Source organism: Miniopterus natalensis, chromosome 3, assembly GCF_054644295.1.
Source record: "Miniopterus natalensis isolate mMinNat1 chromosome 3, mMinNat1.hap1, whole genome shotgun sequence".
NCBI lineage: Eukaryota > Metazoa > Chordata > Mammalia > Chiroptera > Miniopteridae > Miniopterus > Miniopterus natalensis.
Genome location: NC_142083.1, coordinates 63,333,477 through 63,348,918, shown reverse-complemented (window position 1 = coordinate 63,348,918; position 15,442 = coordinate 63,333,477). Strand labels below are relative to the sequence as shown.

Genomic DNA, 15,442 nt, shown 5'->3' with positions numbered 1-15,442 from the left:
TATTAGGGAAAATAGTATCATTTAGTTTTGCCTGTTGTCAGCCTTTATATTCTGTATGATTTCATTTTTGCCTACCTTCTGTCACATTACGCTTATACAATTTCCCCATGTTGTCCTGTGTTGCTATAATCTGTTTGTTTTCATTGCTATGTAATGTCCCATTTTATGAATATACTCAAATTTATGGATATTTGGGTTATTTCCAGTTTGGGACTATAGTTAGGCTTTGCCTTTAAATATTCCTGTATATGTATCCTGGTGTACCTGTGCATAAGTTTCTCTAAAGCAATGTTTCTCAAATTTTTGACCCCGGAATCTTTAAAATTAAATCAATAAAAATAAATAAGTTTTTTAATTTCAAATTTTAAAATTATATTTTATTAGATAATGCCACATTGTATTCCAACAGGGTTGTACCCCTTTATATTTCCACCAGCAGTGTATGAGGGACCTTGCTGCTTTACATGCTCTCACCAATATCTGGCATTGCTACACTTAAAAAATTTTGCCTATCTGGTAGTGTGGTTTTAATCTAATTCACTTATTCATTCTTTGTTTACATTGCCATTTTTATGTATAAAGAAACTAAAGTTTAGAAGAGCAGTGTTACTTGCCCAAAGTCAAGAGTTAGAAAGTAGAATCCACATTTTCTACTTTGAAATTCAGTCTTCTTCCCACTCACAGAAGAGATAATGCTTCTTTTTAGCCCAGTTCTCAGGAAGGTGCAATATCCCCCGAATTTCACCTCCTTGGAGCTCCTTCATCCTGCGGAGGCTTTGGGCATCCCAGGCCGACAGGAGTTCCTCTAGCTGCTTGTGAACACCCCTCACCCCGCCTCCTTACCCCACTCTTCACGGACCCCTCCCTCCCGAGCCTGCCCCCTACCCATCTGCCTCTATTTCCTTCTCATAAAACTCTCTACCCACCCTCTCTGCTGATCGTCTTAAAGCGCATGCGCCTCCCCGTGGTCATTTATTTTAAAAAGGTGTAATACCTAATTCATATTTTTAAGCCCGAAAAAATGTATAATTTATGAAATCAACACCTGTTAGCTACTATTAATATTACCCACTATTATTTTTTTAAGTACTCCAACACAAACTTCCTCCTCAGCAAAACAGGCGTAATACCTACCTTATAGAGTTATTCGAAGGATCCAAAAATACAGTAAATGCAATGTGCTTAGCACTGTGCCTGATGATAATGAACACGCAATAGGTGGTCCCAGAATTCGCGCTCCTGGCTAAACCGCTTCCCCACACATTTCTTATAATTTATGAGAAAACTCTGCAAAAAGCTAAACACTCTTCCACCCGCGGTTCGCCCCCAGGGGCAAAATGAGCGCTTCATCGCACCCTCGGAGCTCCCCCAGGCCTCAGCTCTCCCGGCACAAGCCCGCGCGGGTTACTTGCCCCGGCGGTAGCTCGCGCCTCGGCCAGGAGCCCAGCCACGCACCCAGCCACGCACCCGCCGGCCACACCCCTCCTGGCCACACCCCTTCTGGCCCCGCCCCACCCGCTCCCTACACGAGCCCCGCCCCTCGGCCCAGGCTGCGGCGGCGGCGAACCCGACGCTTCGCGAGCTTCCACGTACACAGTCCAACGTCTCTCCCCGCCCTCCGAAGAGAGTACATCCGGGTCGCTGGAGCAGGTGCCTCAAGGCCCCGCCCCTGCCCGAGCACTCGCCCCCACTTCCGGCCACCTCAGGCCTTTCCGCCGGTTCTAGTGCGGGTTTTAATAGCTGCTGCCCCAGTGGTTCGCGGCCCTAGGCCCGGGTATCTCAGCACCCCTTTCCCGCTCCCGGCGGCTCGCTCCGCCTCCCGAATCTCCCCGAGGCTCGGAGCGACTCGGGCTGAGGCCTGCGGCGCGCGGTGAGCCCGCGCAGACCCGACTCCGCGTCTCGCCGCAGCTCCGCTGAGGCCGCCGCCGCCTCGGGATGCCGCGGCCGAGTTCGGCGCCGCGCTGGGCGGCCGCCGCGGGCCGTTGGGGCTGCTGGCTGCTCGCGCTGCTGCTGGTGCCGGGACCCGGTGGCGCCTCTGAGATTACCTTCGAGCTGCCCGACAATGCCAAGCAGTGTTTCTACGAGGACATCACGCAAGGCACCAAGTGCACCCTCGAGTTCCAGGTAGTCCAGGCTCTGGCGGCCCGGGCCCCGGCCCGCGGCCCAGGGGCGGGGGTGGTCTGCCGGGCTCCCGCCCGACCGTGTTTCCTCAGTCTCTGGTTCATTCAAGAATCTGCTCTAGGGATTTGATGCAGGGCATTTGGCTTTCCTCTTCTAAACCTTGGGCGAGGGCCATTAAAGACGAGATACTAAGATACATGATTTTCGGGAATGCTTCCCGGAGCTGTGACTTTTGTTTCCATTCTCGTGTCCTTCGTTTGAAGGCCATTGAACTTTCTTGCTTAAAAGACTCACCTTTAAAAATATATGTCCCTGTTCTATATAGTGCCCAGTGTCTGTCCCACTCTCTAATCCACACCTCTACTTTGAAGTGTTTTCACCGATACTAGCCTGTGGGTTAATGTGGGCCCTCGTATTGGAAGAGCATCGTTCTAGGCCAGGTAACCGTCTGCCACAGGTGGTGCAGAAAGAATTGCTGCAATACGTGAAAGGCCCCTTCTCGTTTCTGGGAGTACAGTAAAAAAAGAGAAACTTTCATTGGGCAGAATGTAGTTTAAGTTGGTTAGAACAATCTTTACTTTGTTTCTATTCTTTTTGGTCGATTTATTTCATGTATTTGAGCAGCTGTTCAGTGCTAGGTGTTGGTGATACAGAAGTGATTCAAAACACTGGAGGGTGTCTTTGTTCATTCTTGATTCCCCACCTATCGTACTCTTTTTTTTTTCCTTCTTCTTTTTTTTAAATTAGTACCTGCTCATTCATCATAACTGCTTTAAGAGCAGAAAATAGGGGATAGACGATCTGGTCTTTGGGATCTGTGAGGACTTCCTTTAGCAAGTGATTTTAAGCTGAATTGTAAAGAATAAGTTGCACATACTTCATTCAGTAAGGGGGAAGAGGGCATGGGCTTTGCAAGGACCCTGTGGTAAGAGTGACTGAGAATTTGAAGACCTTAGAGAGGTCCTATATATTTGGGAATAAGAAGCCAGAAAGGGGAGTGGAGGGGGTGTCAGCAGGGACCAAACTATGTAATGCCTTGCTGGCTGTGTTAAGGGTTTTAGTTTTTCCTAAGAGTATAGGAAGCGATCAGAGGGTTGTAAGCAGTGAAGTGACATAATCCAAATATTTTTGGTAGTTATATGGATATTAATTTGTGCAGGTAGAGAAGGTATTTTAGAGTGGATATACATTCTGGTTAGGAGGCTGTTGTAGTGGTTCAGGCTTAGACTAGGGTGTTAGCAGTGGGAAAGGAGAAAAGTGAAAGGATTGGAGATCATTTAGTAGGTAAAATCAACAGGACTTGTTGATTTGACTGTAGCAAGTGAGGGAAAGAAGGCTAATAAGGATGACCCTTAGGCTTGTTTAACTTCATGGATTAGGACCATGGGACAGAAAAGAAGATAGCAGGAATTATTATACAAAATGTCAGCAAAAGTTTTATTTGTTTGAATTTTACGAACATTTTTTGGAATTTGTATATGTGTAGACACCGTGCTTGGTGCTGGGATACTACCACTACTACTATTATGGGCTAAAAACAGCATGTTGTGTATGCCAAGCATTTCAGGTGTATTACGTAATTCTCAGGACAACTCAATATGAAACAGGTATAGTTCTTATTCCTTTTTTACTGATGAAGAAACTGAAGAAATATGAGGTCATAAAACAGCAAGTAACAGAATCAGTATGCAGGTCCAGGTTAAATTCTTTACTTTGTTATAATACCTCGAAAGATAAATAAGACTTACTTTGACCTCGGGGAACTTACATAGACACATACAGTCATATAATGTGAAATGCAAGAGTGAAAGAACACACTAAGTATTGTGGGGGCATAAAAAATAACTTTTCTCCCACCTTCTAAGATCTTCTAGCTGGGCCAGTAATCAAATTAACAGGAGAAAATATACAGAGTTTATTATGGATGTATATGCAAAGGTATCATATATGAGACTCGAAATGGGTAGTTGAGGCTTATATGCCATGCTGGACAGAGCAGAAGGTGTGGGCAGGGATATGGGATTTCGGAGGGGAAATAAGCAATTCACAGGTAACCAAGAAAGAGCAGAACATGTGGCAGATTCCTGCTAGGCAACCCAGAAACAATGGGCAGAAGCTAGGGAATAGGCTTCGCTAGATTTTTTTCTCTTAATGCGATAAAGTGAATATGCTAAGTTCCCTTCCTGAAGCAGGTTTTTCTATCGGAATCTCTTTAGGCCAGAAAAGGGGAGGTAACAATCTTTGAGTCTTTTGTTTCTTAATAACCAGCTTAAAATCAGTATTCCAAAAGGCACATTTTGGGGGTGGCAAAACTTTGGTGCCTCCTCCCTGCCCCTCTAGTATAGTGCTGACTGAAGGAGGAAGGATCATTGGGAAATTTAGCTGAGGGGGTGATGTTTGGTCTGAGTCTAGGGTAAATAGGAGTTCCTTACAAGGCCGTAGAAGGGAAAGGATAACCTAGGCAGGTGTGTTATGTTTGTAAGACTTAATTCCAGCAGGCCTGAAATTAGCCAGAGCTGGCACTGAAACACTGGTAGTGTTGCTTTGTAACTGTGGATCCCCAAGAGCTTTAGGGGTGTTTTGTACCAGTTTGTAGGCATTATTTATTGATAATAGAGTGATGATTTACACCTGGTGTCTGTGAGACCCAAAAGGCTTGGTGTTAACACTGGTTACCTATCAGGAATATGCCTATGTGACCAGCAAAATATAAAAAAACCCAGCCAACACTCTTTTGGGCTGGTTCCAAGGTGTTCCTCGTGCACTTGATGGGTCCTGATCTGAGAGAGAGAATATATGTTTAGCCACAACCCTCACAGAGGAAGGGCAAAACTCTTCCTGACCTGTTTCTGTGAGACAGCTTTGGCTGTGATGTTTTCTTTTCCTGTAATAAACTGGATTTGTAAGCATTGTCATTTTGGGTCCTGTGGTGCTTCTTCAGCAAACAAAGCCTGTTTAACTGCTAGTTAAGCAAAGATGTAAAGCAAAGACTTCAGAAAACTTCTGGCAGTCTGGTATTTTTGGAACACAGAATGAGAAAGGGCATAAAAGAGGAGCTGAGACTACCTGGAGGAGGTACAGGGAAATGGAATGCCATTATTTACAGGTTTGGATTTTTCTGTAGGTGAAATCAAAAGGGAATTTCTGAAAGGAAACAGGATTATCTAAAGGTTTTAAGCTAAATGGGGATGGAGAAGGATAGGAAGGTTTTGCCCACCTCCAGGAGACATGTGGGGAGAAGGGTGCTACTGGCATCTAGTGGATGGAGACCAGAGATGCTAAACGTGTTGGAATGCACAGGGCAACATAGTCCCCTACAGCAAAGAATTATCCAATCCAAAATTATCTAATTAAGGTTGAGAAACACTTGATTAGATGAGAGATTGATTGGGTTGTGGGAAGAACTTTTAGGACATTGTGGCAATAATCCTGTCTGGATTGTAGATTAGGAATGGAAAAGCTGGGATGAATTTGAGAAAGGCAAAAACATCAAGAGATTCCTGTGATTTAACCAGACAAGTAGAGACACAATTTGGGATGATTCCCAGTTTCTATCTTATGTGACCAGACAGGTTGTAAAAGGTTACTGTTCTCTGAAATGAGGTTACTTGTTTGAAAGTTTGTTGGAAGAAAAGTGGCATGGTAATAAGTCCTGGTTCTATTCAGTTTGTATTATTTGATTATTCAAAGTAGAGGTTACTATGAATAATTGGGTGTATAAAAATGATGTCATTTTCACCTGGAAGAAAAGTTGTTGACTTTTGGGAGGACGGGTAAATGCTTAATTGATAAGACACTTTTCATATCAAAATATTATATCTCTATATTAATTTTACATATTTTTACAGTTTCCTAAATGCATAACTTAATTATCAAAATGATCTTGTAACAGTTCAGTTATTCATCATATCGCTTAAGTAACAAAAGGTTACATAAGTAACTCATTCTCTGAAGTCCAAAGTTTGATCTGTTTTACAGCCCTAGAATGTAAGTATTACGCTAACCAAAAGTGTTCAAGCTTGAAAATACAGTCTCATGTTGGTTGGGAACCCTCAAACCCACTGTCTTCTCATCATTTCTTACTCAAGTGGATACATGCACCCTATGTTTCTTCTCCCGTCTCCTCCCTCTTCCCCCTCAGTTCTTTCTCGTATAAGGAGGCCTTTCTTCTCTTTGATCCTTTTTCCCTTTCTCTCATAATTGTCGAGTTACTTCAGGAAAAATCTCCCTCTCCTCTCATCATTTGTACAACCCACGTTGCCCAAATTGTAACTGATTAAGCATAAGCCTTTGAAAATAGCTCCCAAAATCCTCTTCAGAAACATGTTACCATACTCCCAGCTTTCCTTTCAATATGCTTGCCCTTAAATACAAACTTTCCAGATAAAAGATCTTTTTGTTTTTGTGTTGTTCTGTTTTGTTTTTGCTTTAGTCATCAGTGTATAGACAATATAGTTTAATCATTTATGTTTCTCTTGGAAACAAATTTATAAATGATGATAATACTCTAAGAACAGTCCACAAGCCTATTCAATTCAGTTGCTCTATTAAAACAAAATATGTATCAACTTCTATATAACTGACCCTGTAAAAGAATTTAAACTCAACCTATTTGTAATTCGGCAGTAAAATTAGGACTGACCTATTTTACTACTATACTCTACTATCCATGTTAATGCTTAGATGATGCTAATAGGAAACTAGGTGAGAAAATTCGCAGGATAATATTACATGATACTAAGCTTAACGATAAAGAGTAGGACTTTGGAGTTCAAGTTTTATCTTAACTCGGTTATGTTTGTGAGATGGAGGGGTGAAAAAACCCTCAGGTAGGGTTGTTTGGGAGAATTCAGTGATATAAGAGACTTACATTAACTAGAATAGTTGTCTGTCTAGTTAGCTAGTTACCTCTCTCCTATCATGAGGAAATTTGTTGAGTTTTTACAAACCTTTAGTTGAACTGAAATCTGCCTCCCAAGTTCCATCCCCGTATAGAAATAAAAAAATGTAAAGTTGTCTGTGATAGTAAAGGCCCTTAGCCTATAACCTTATTGCCATTTTAACAGGAAATCTGTTTGTTTCTAAAACTTGTTAATTGCAGTGATTTTTTTTTTTTTTTCCTCTTTACAGGTGATTACTGGTGGTCACTATGACGTAGATTGTCGATTAGAAGATCCCGATGGTAATGTGTTATACAAGGAGATGAAGAAACAGTATGACAGTTTTACCTTCACAGCCTCCAAAAATGGAACATACAAATTTTGCTTCAGCAATGAATTTTCTACTTTTACACATAAAACCGTATATTTTGATTTTCAAGTTGGAGAAGACCCACCTTTGTTTCCTAGTGAGAACCGAGTCAGTGCTCTTACCCAGGTAAATAAAAAGTCAACAATATAATGTTGGTGTATGTAAAGGGAGAAGATGCATAGTTTATGTGCATTAATTTGATAAACACAGAATTTTGACTTTTAACACAATCATGAAGACTTATCTTAATTCTTACAGATTAGGCATTTCACAGAGAACTTTTCAATGAAGACCAGTGTTTAATGATTTTATGAACTTTTAAGTGTGAAGAAAATAAGAAGCATTAAAATAGGAAGCTCGCTTAGGTAGAAACATCAATAGCGAAGAAAATTTAGGAAGGCTAAACAGTGCTCCAGCATTCTGAAGTATTTTCTGTAATTCATGAAGAAATGTTGCTACCATAACTTAGCAGATTGGTATAACTAGAAGCAAAATGAAACCTTAATTAATATATAAAGATACCACAGATGGTTTTATACCAATATTTATGTTATTCAGGCTGTTGTTACAATAACTTTAGCTGTAACTTAAGGTGAAATATTAAAAGATTAATGATAAGTCACGTAACAAAAATAGTTAAAGCAAAATTGTGTTTTATTTTGAAGAATAGCTTAATGAGAAAGGTAGTAAAAGAAATTTAGAGTCAGTGAACAGATACTGCTCAGGTGATAAAAGGGCTATTACAGTTTTAGTTCTAGTACAGTATGAGCTCAGATTATATCTTAAAGATACTCAATTAGGTATTGAAAGGAATTATTTAACACCTGCTTATTAAAACCTTAAACTGGCATGTCATTGTTCCCGGGTTCCAGTTAGTCTCTTGGCCAAAGTCATGTGATCATAGAGTCAGTTTTTAAGAATGTGTAAGAGCCTTAATTCATAAACTTGTTATAGGCTAATAAGATTTATTCAGATTCTTTATTTCTAGAAATCTCTTTATTTTAGCATCCTGTGTGAACTGCACTTTGCTTTGTAAAAAGGTTTTTCTTTAGGGCCATGGTTTATAACTTAACCTTCATGAATTTTAATTTGTATAAGAAGGTAGCTTGCTGTTAAAACCTAAATAGAAAAATGTAAGAAATGAGTGGTCATAAAGCAGTTAGTATCATTTAACCTCCTTTATTTGTATCATATTTTTTAAAATCTTAGTTTTATTTTTCTACTTTCAAATAGGGATACCTATAAAGCAGCTGTTCATACTTCGAAATTGAAAAACATTACCAGCCAATACATGTAGAATAAATAATACTAAAGCACCATTTTTAGCCACTAATAAAATGCTGGATCTAGAGTAGGCAGTAATCACCAGTCACTGCTAAAACCATTAGGTGAAGGGCAGATAGGAAACCTTATAATGGGTAGATAAGATCACCTAAATCTAATGATATTTCACAAATGGAGAGATAAGTAGACATTATGTATCTTCTGATAATAGGCAGTACTGAAGTACACAACATTGCCTATGTGGTGTTCCCACTAAGAACATTACACCTGAATCCCAGCAAGTCTCTAGCTTCAACTACCAGTTTATAAGAAATACGAAGCATAGAGGAACACCATGGGAATACAGTTATCAAAATTCAGGAAGTGGGACATGCTACAGGATTGAGGTCCCAATTTCTTTAATATACAGATGGAAAGGGAAAAAAGAAGGAAGAGAACCAGAAGATTAAAGAAGACTTAAGACATATCAACCAAATCATTGTGTCGAAATAGTTTGGATTCTGATTTGTAAAGAACTTTTGAAGCATTTGGGGAAATTTGAATACTAGCTATATTTGATATAAAGGAACTATTTTTAATTACTTTATGTATTATAATGCCACTGGGGTTATATTTTGTTAAGTGTTACCCTTCAGAAATAAATATAAAAGTATAGCTGAAATGGTAAAATATCTGGGATTTGATTTAAAATAATTGGAGTGGGGAGGAAAATTGGTGGGGAATATAGATGGAGCAGGATTATCCATATGTTAATAATTACTACGTGAAGGTTCATTGTTCTGTTCTCTATACTTTTGAATATGTATGAACATTGTCACTTCAAAGAATAAAGGGAAACAACACCATCTGAAAAACTGTATTGCATCTATTCAAGTAGTCCCTTAATTTCTTTATTTTCTCTCATCCAGCTGTTCTTAATTCATACCCCATGGTCAGGCTTCAGGGAATCCTTAAACATTCTGAACCTGTGTCAGATTCTTGCTTTTATGCATATTTTCCAGGGAAAGTATCCTTAGACCACATACTTGAGAATACATAGAAAGCAAAGAAATGCTAGAAGCACTTCTCTGGCCTCTTATCACAAATTAGAAATCATTCATTTTAGCACAGTTTTCCTAATTTTTCAATTACTTCCTTTATACATATTTTGGTAGAACTTTATTAACAGTTTGAATTATTTTCTAATGTCTACATTTCTTAATTAAATTTAAGACAAACTCTGCCCTGTCCTGTGTGGCTCAGTTGGTTAAGCGTGGACCCATGCCACTGAGAGGTTGCTGGTTTGATTCCCAATCAGGACACATGCCTGGGTTGCTGGCTCCATCCTCAGTAGGGGGCATGCAGGAGGCAGCCAGTCTATGGATCTCTCTCATGCATGTTTCTTCCTCTTCCTTTCTCTGTCTCTGTCTGGAATCAATAAAAACATTTAAAAATAAGTAAAACAAAATTAAGACAAACTCAGATTGTTTTTTAAATTCTTAATATGTGGCTTGTGATGTAAAATAAGTATAATATAATAAAGCATGTATTTTATCACCAGGATTAAGTTTTCAGTAGAAAAATATTAAGCTCTGGTATACAAAAAAAATTAGACATTTAACTCTTTTTAATTCAGATGGTATAATTAATGTATTAAAAGGTAAGGTGTCATCAGATGAAGGCTCACAAGCTGATTACACATTGAAACTGAAACTTGTATCCCATTGAGAACATGTATATTGGTTTAGTTGACTGGCATGAGGGAAAAAACTTATTTAGCAAATTGGTAAGTGTGAAAAAAAAGATATTCCTATTCTGACCTATTATTTTCAGATTCATTTATTTTTTAAATAGTTCAAATAACTTTGACTAACTTAATCTATTTTTATGCCATACTTGATTTGGTTTTGTATATATTTGGAATTTGATTTATGTTCTTATTGGTCATATTTACTGATCTACCCAATCTCTTCTTCCTAATCCTTCCTCTTTGAGGAATCTGGGTTTGAAATTTAGTAGCCACAAACCTTAACTGATAAGTATTTCTGCTACTGCTAGCTTAGTGTTCCATCCTTACAGATGCCACAGCTTTGACATTTTAGTTTGAGGCAAGCAGCTGCTTTATGGGATCTCTAACTTTACCAGTTGTACTAATGAGAATGAGTGAAGTGTTGCATTGCTGGGACCTCTGGCATAAATATGTGAATGAATGAGTGCCAGTTCAGTAGAATGTTAACAAAATGAATTAAGACAAATTTTTTTAAAAAGATGACTATGCTAGATGGGTTGTATAGAAAGTATTAAACATGCTAACTGGAAATATTTCTCTTTAGATGGAATCTGCCTGTGTTTCGATTCATGAAGCTCTGAAGTCTGTCATTGACTATCAGACTCATTTCCGCTTGAGAGAGGCTCAAGGCCGAAGCCGAGCAGAGGATCTAAATACAAGAGTGGCCTATTGGTCAGTAGGAGAAGCCCTCATTCTTCTGGTGGTTAGCGTAGGGCAGGTATTTCTTCTGAAAAGCTTTTTCTCAGATAAAAGAACCACCACAACTCGTGTTGGATCATAACTACGTTTTGAGAATTGATGCACCATTGCCACTGTAATATTGCTGTCCTCTAATTAATTTTAGGTAACCGAAGAACTTAATATTGGCAACATTTTAAAAACCTTACTCATATACTTGTTTGGGGGAATATACAATGCATATCCCCAAACTGTGGAAAGGACACCTTTTTTTATTTGTAAAGGTATAAGAACTTTGGAACTTATTTTGGTCTCTTCGTGTTAAATATTCAACACCAATGATCTCTTTTCTTGGTTGTTTATATCTACTCTTCACACACTAAACTTTGGTATTTTGATTCCTTTTTGCCATATAAAAGTACTTTTCTTATAGGTAGTGAAATATTTTTAAAACTTTCAATTTAATATCTACATATGTTGTGGAGGAAGAAAATTGCCTTTTAATTGTTTATAGTGAATAAGGTTTTGTGTTTCAGAAAACCAAATGTGATTAACTGGAGTCCAAGCCCTATTCTGCACTGTTTAATTTTTATGGGGGAAAATCTACCGTAGAAATGTTAGCTAATACTGATATAATTTTAAATTGATACATCATGGTATAACTTATTTTTCGCTAGCTTGGAAAATGTCAGATTTTTGTTTTTTGGGTTTATTCTTTGATTTATAACCAGATATGTTATTTTTTTCATAGATGTTCTTCCCACAGAAAATTGTATGTTTCAGTAACATAGAATGTATACAGGCCTTAAAAATCAGACTGTAATACCAGATAGAATAAATACTGAATAATTTAAGATACTACAGTGTCTTATCGTGTAGGGGCAAATGAAATGAGAAAAATTTTAGTGAGTTATCTGTTCCCATAACATTTTCAGTGCTTTTACAAAGAAAAAAGGTGATCTGTTTCATTTAAACACCTAATTGGCTGTTTCTTGCCATTATGTGGCTTTAATGATTTCAAATCATTCCCAGCTTAAATTGACAGCTGTAATGTTAGTATCGTAAAGGTGCCATACATTTAATTCCCATAGGTGTGATGCACTGAGAAGTTAGTTTCTTTTTCCTTTCTTTCCTCTCCTTTCCTCTTTCTTTTTTCTTTTTTCCCTTTTCTTTTCTTGCACATATAATTTGTATACTCTCTGGTTAGCATCCCTAAGATGATTTAAAAATTTAGAATGCTGTGTGTTTTTTATTTGATAATCTTCATTGATTGTATTGCATTTAATGAATATTAAATAGTGCATATTCTGTAAACTATATGGTTTAGAATGTGTTTGTATTTTGTAACTTGTATAGGTTGAGCTGACTGAAATAAGATTTTGTTTTAAGTATTGTAAGATAGAATACAAGTTATTGCAAAATTGTATAGGTGTTTAAAGCTTTTCTGCTGTTAAAAAATAAATGAAACTGCTTTTTGCCATGCCTCCCTTCCACACCCAAAAGTAAGTGCTGAACTAGGCTCCTATTGTACAGACTTTGATATGTGGTACCATAGAATACTGATTGGATAGCAACTCTAGTCACCACCGCTGACTAAAAGTTAACTCAATTTTAAGCTGTCTTAAAATGCATATATACGTATACTACTGCATGTAAGAGCAAAAGGAATTAAAGTTGTCATGCTGGCTAATTTCAAATGCTGCATTGTAGCAAGGGATAAACATGTTTTCAACCTCAACCCTTTAATTCTAAAATTTTTGAAGACCAAATAGCTAATCCTTAATATCAGATTAAAAACTGAAGTTTAATATTTTGCAACTTTATCATTTGGATTATTATATTGGAGTTGTCTTGCAGCTTTATAAGTGTCCCTCTATATTTAGATTTGAAAAATTTCAGCACTAATGTTAACGTGATTCATAAGCATGGGTGTATGTTGTCCTTTCTGGTTCTGTTCAGATATTTAGATCGTAATTAAGCAGAGTCAGGTACCATCAGTGTGCCGAGTTTGGCATAGATTTCATCTGTGCGCCTATCAAAATTTTGTAATATTAGACTATTACTACAAATAACTTTTGATGAAACTATTGAGATATATTAAAATGTTTGAAATCACCACTGTTACCCATTGTAGAAAATAGTACAGGCTTAGTCTAGTCTGTATGTAACTGGTTAATGTTTGATGGTTGCCTGTACTCAACTGGGTATGTATACATATAAATGAGAACATACATATCCAGTCATAAATGTTAAGTAAACTTTTTTCTTCCTCCTGCTATGTAATTTGTAGCTCATCTTTTTTCTTTAATTCTTTCATAACTTGATGCAACAGTCTGAATTTCCCAAATATTTATATTTGGACATATGGCTCAATATTTAAACATCATTAGCTGTATATATTTTTAAAGCAGAATAAATAATGGAAAGGGACTTGATATACAAGTTTATACTAAAATTTCAACTGTGAAGATACATTATAAGGTTACTTTGCTAATAATCTAGACATTCTTTTCTATTAAAAGAAAATGGTGTGTGGTTCATAACTTTCATTCTGGCTTGATGCTAATCAACTTTGAAAATACAATGGACTGAAAACAGTTTTATTCTTTGAAAGATTTCATTTAAATCTCTGTACTATCCACATTTGCTTCAGTTTATAAATGTGTAACATTGATAGTTAAGTGGGACAAAGCAGACCCTATGACTGATGTTTTCAAAAATTAAATTAATATATAAATAAATCAGAGGGGTTTTTAATTTACTTTTGAAAAGAAAAATTGATTTCTCTAAACATGTTGGTTCTGTAGGGTTGCACCAATCAATTCTTGTAGAATAAAAAAATCTTTGAACAAACTGACTTGTTTCTGTCAGGATTTAAATCTTTCTGAAGTTCCTATGAACTTACAGTTTGGAGTAAATTTTTGTAGCAAGAGAGTTATTATTTATTTGGTATTTCATCAAAACACCTTGGCCAAGAAAAAAATGAAAAGAAAGTTCACAATATGCCACTTCGCTTTTACAAAAAGATCTACATTATATGTACCTGTTTTCACTAACTGGAAGAAGTCCAAAGAAGAATTTCCTATGAGAAATGGTGGAAATAGCATTCAGCACCTGTTTTGCAGGGAAACATTATAGAAGCAGCAGACACCCTGAGCAGTGTGAGTGGCACTACTTTTGTTACATACAATGTTATTTTAGGTTTTATGTGTTGTTTGGTACATTATTTTTTGGGTCTGGGAGCACTTAAAATTTTTTCCATATAAATTAATGGTAATTGTTTGCTTTACCCCATTTCTGCTTAGGAAAAGTTTCATGGGAAGACTGGTTTCTGATAGCAGGGGAAACCTGTACCACCTCAAAACTGCCTTATTTTTAACCTTTTTGCATTTCTTACTGAAAGTTTGGGTGAAAGGCAGTTTAGCCTTCAGTTCCCTAAAAAGCTCTTAGCTTTTAAGTAAATTAGCCGTAGGTTATATAATGCCAAGTTGCCTCATGTTTTTTCTTTCCCTGTATAATGTAGTCATAGGGGGCATTCTGGTTTCTGGGCACAATTCTACAAAAATAATGAACAGTAAGTAGAGGTTAACAGTTATTGAATGATTACTCTGTGCCAGCTGTTGTGCTAAATATTTTATTTGTATTGATTCATTTCATCTTTACAATAATCCTATGACCTAACAATTCTCATTTTACAGATGAGAAAATGGAGGCACAGGAAGTTTAGGAAACCTGCCCCATATCACAGTAATTAGCAGACTCTGATTACGAACCTTGCAGTCTGACTTGAGCCTTCTTTCTCAGCCACTGTGCAGTATTGCCTTACAAACACCAATTAAAGGATAGATTTCTGAAGGCTTAACTATCTTGATTTTGGGGTAACTCAATATCAGTTCAGTGCTTTAGCGTCAAATTCAAATCATGGTTGTGTGACCTCACCCAAATGATTTTATTAACAGTATGTTTTTGTTTCTTCATCTGTTACCAAGGTGATATCTACTATAATGATAATATAATGAGATGTTTATAAAACACTTAGGGGTCACTTTGTACCTATCATATACAAGCACTTAACAGTAACTATGTTTTTATCATTGGTCCAATTCTAATTTCTTGTTCTCTAGTTTCTAAAGTTCTTATTTTGGCCTCTACTCATATGGCTCTTAAATAGCACATAACACAAATGTGAAAGTGTTTGAACGTCTATCATGAATATAACAATCTGCTAGAAGTTTCAAAAATGAATAAAATAGTCTGACCTCCAGGAACATAACTTAGTTGGGGGAGGCAGGGCAGCTATATGAGCAACTAATGTTATATAAGTATTGAAGCAGAATGGCC

The 15,442-nt window shown here is 37.4% G+C and overlaps 1 protein-coding gene across 1 annotated transcript; it reads left to right on the top strand.

Moving 5' to 3' along the window:
* The first annotated feature begins 1,753 nt into the window (after positions 1-1,753).
* On the top strand, positions 1,754-13,954 carry TMED7 (transmembrane p24 trafficking protein 7). Its single transcript, XM_016224900.2, has 3 exons — positions 1,754-2,124; positions 7,252-7,497; positions 10,968-13,954. The coding sequence occupies exons 1-3, from the start codon at positions 1,936-1,938 to the stop codon at positions 11,202-11,204; spliced, it is 672 nt and encodes a 223-aa protein (XP_016080386.2). The 5' UTR covers positions 1,754-1,935; the 3' UTR covers positions 11,205-13,954.
* The last annotated feature ends 1,488 nt before the right edge of the window (positions 13,955-15,442 follow it).

Coding starts and splice junctions, on each gene's coding strand:
- TMED7 (XM_016224900.2), top strand. CDS start 1,936: ATGCCGCGGCCGAGTTCGGCGCCGCGCTGGGCGGCCGCCGCGGGCCGT. Junction 2,125..7,251: donor AGTGCACCCTCGAGTTCCAG/GTAGTCCAGGCT, acceptor TCCTCTTTACAG/GTGATTACTGGTGGTCACTA. Junction 7,498..10,967: donor GAGTCAGTGCTCTTACCCAG/GTAAATAAAAAG, acceptor ATTTCTCTTTAG/ATGGAATCTGCCTGTGTTTC.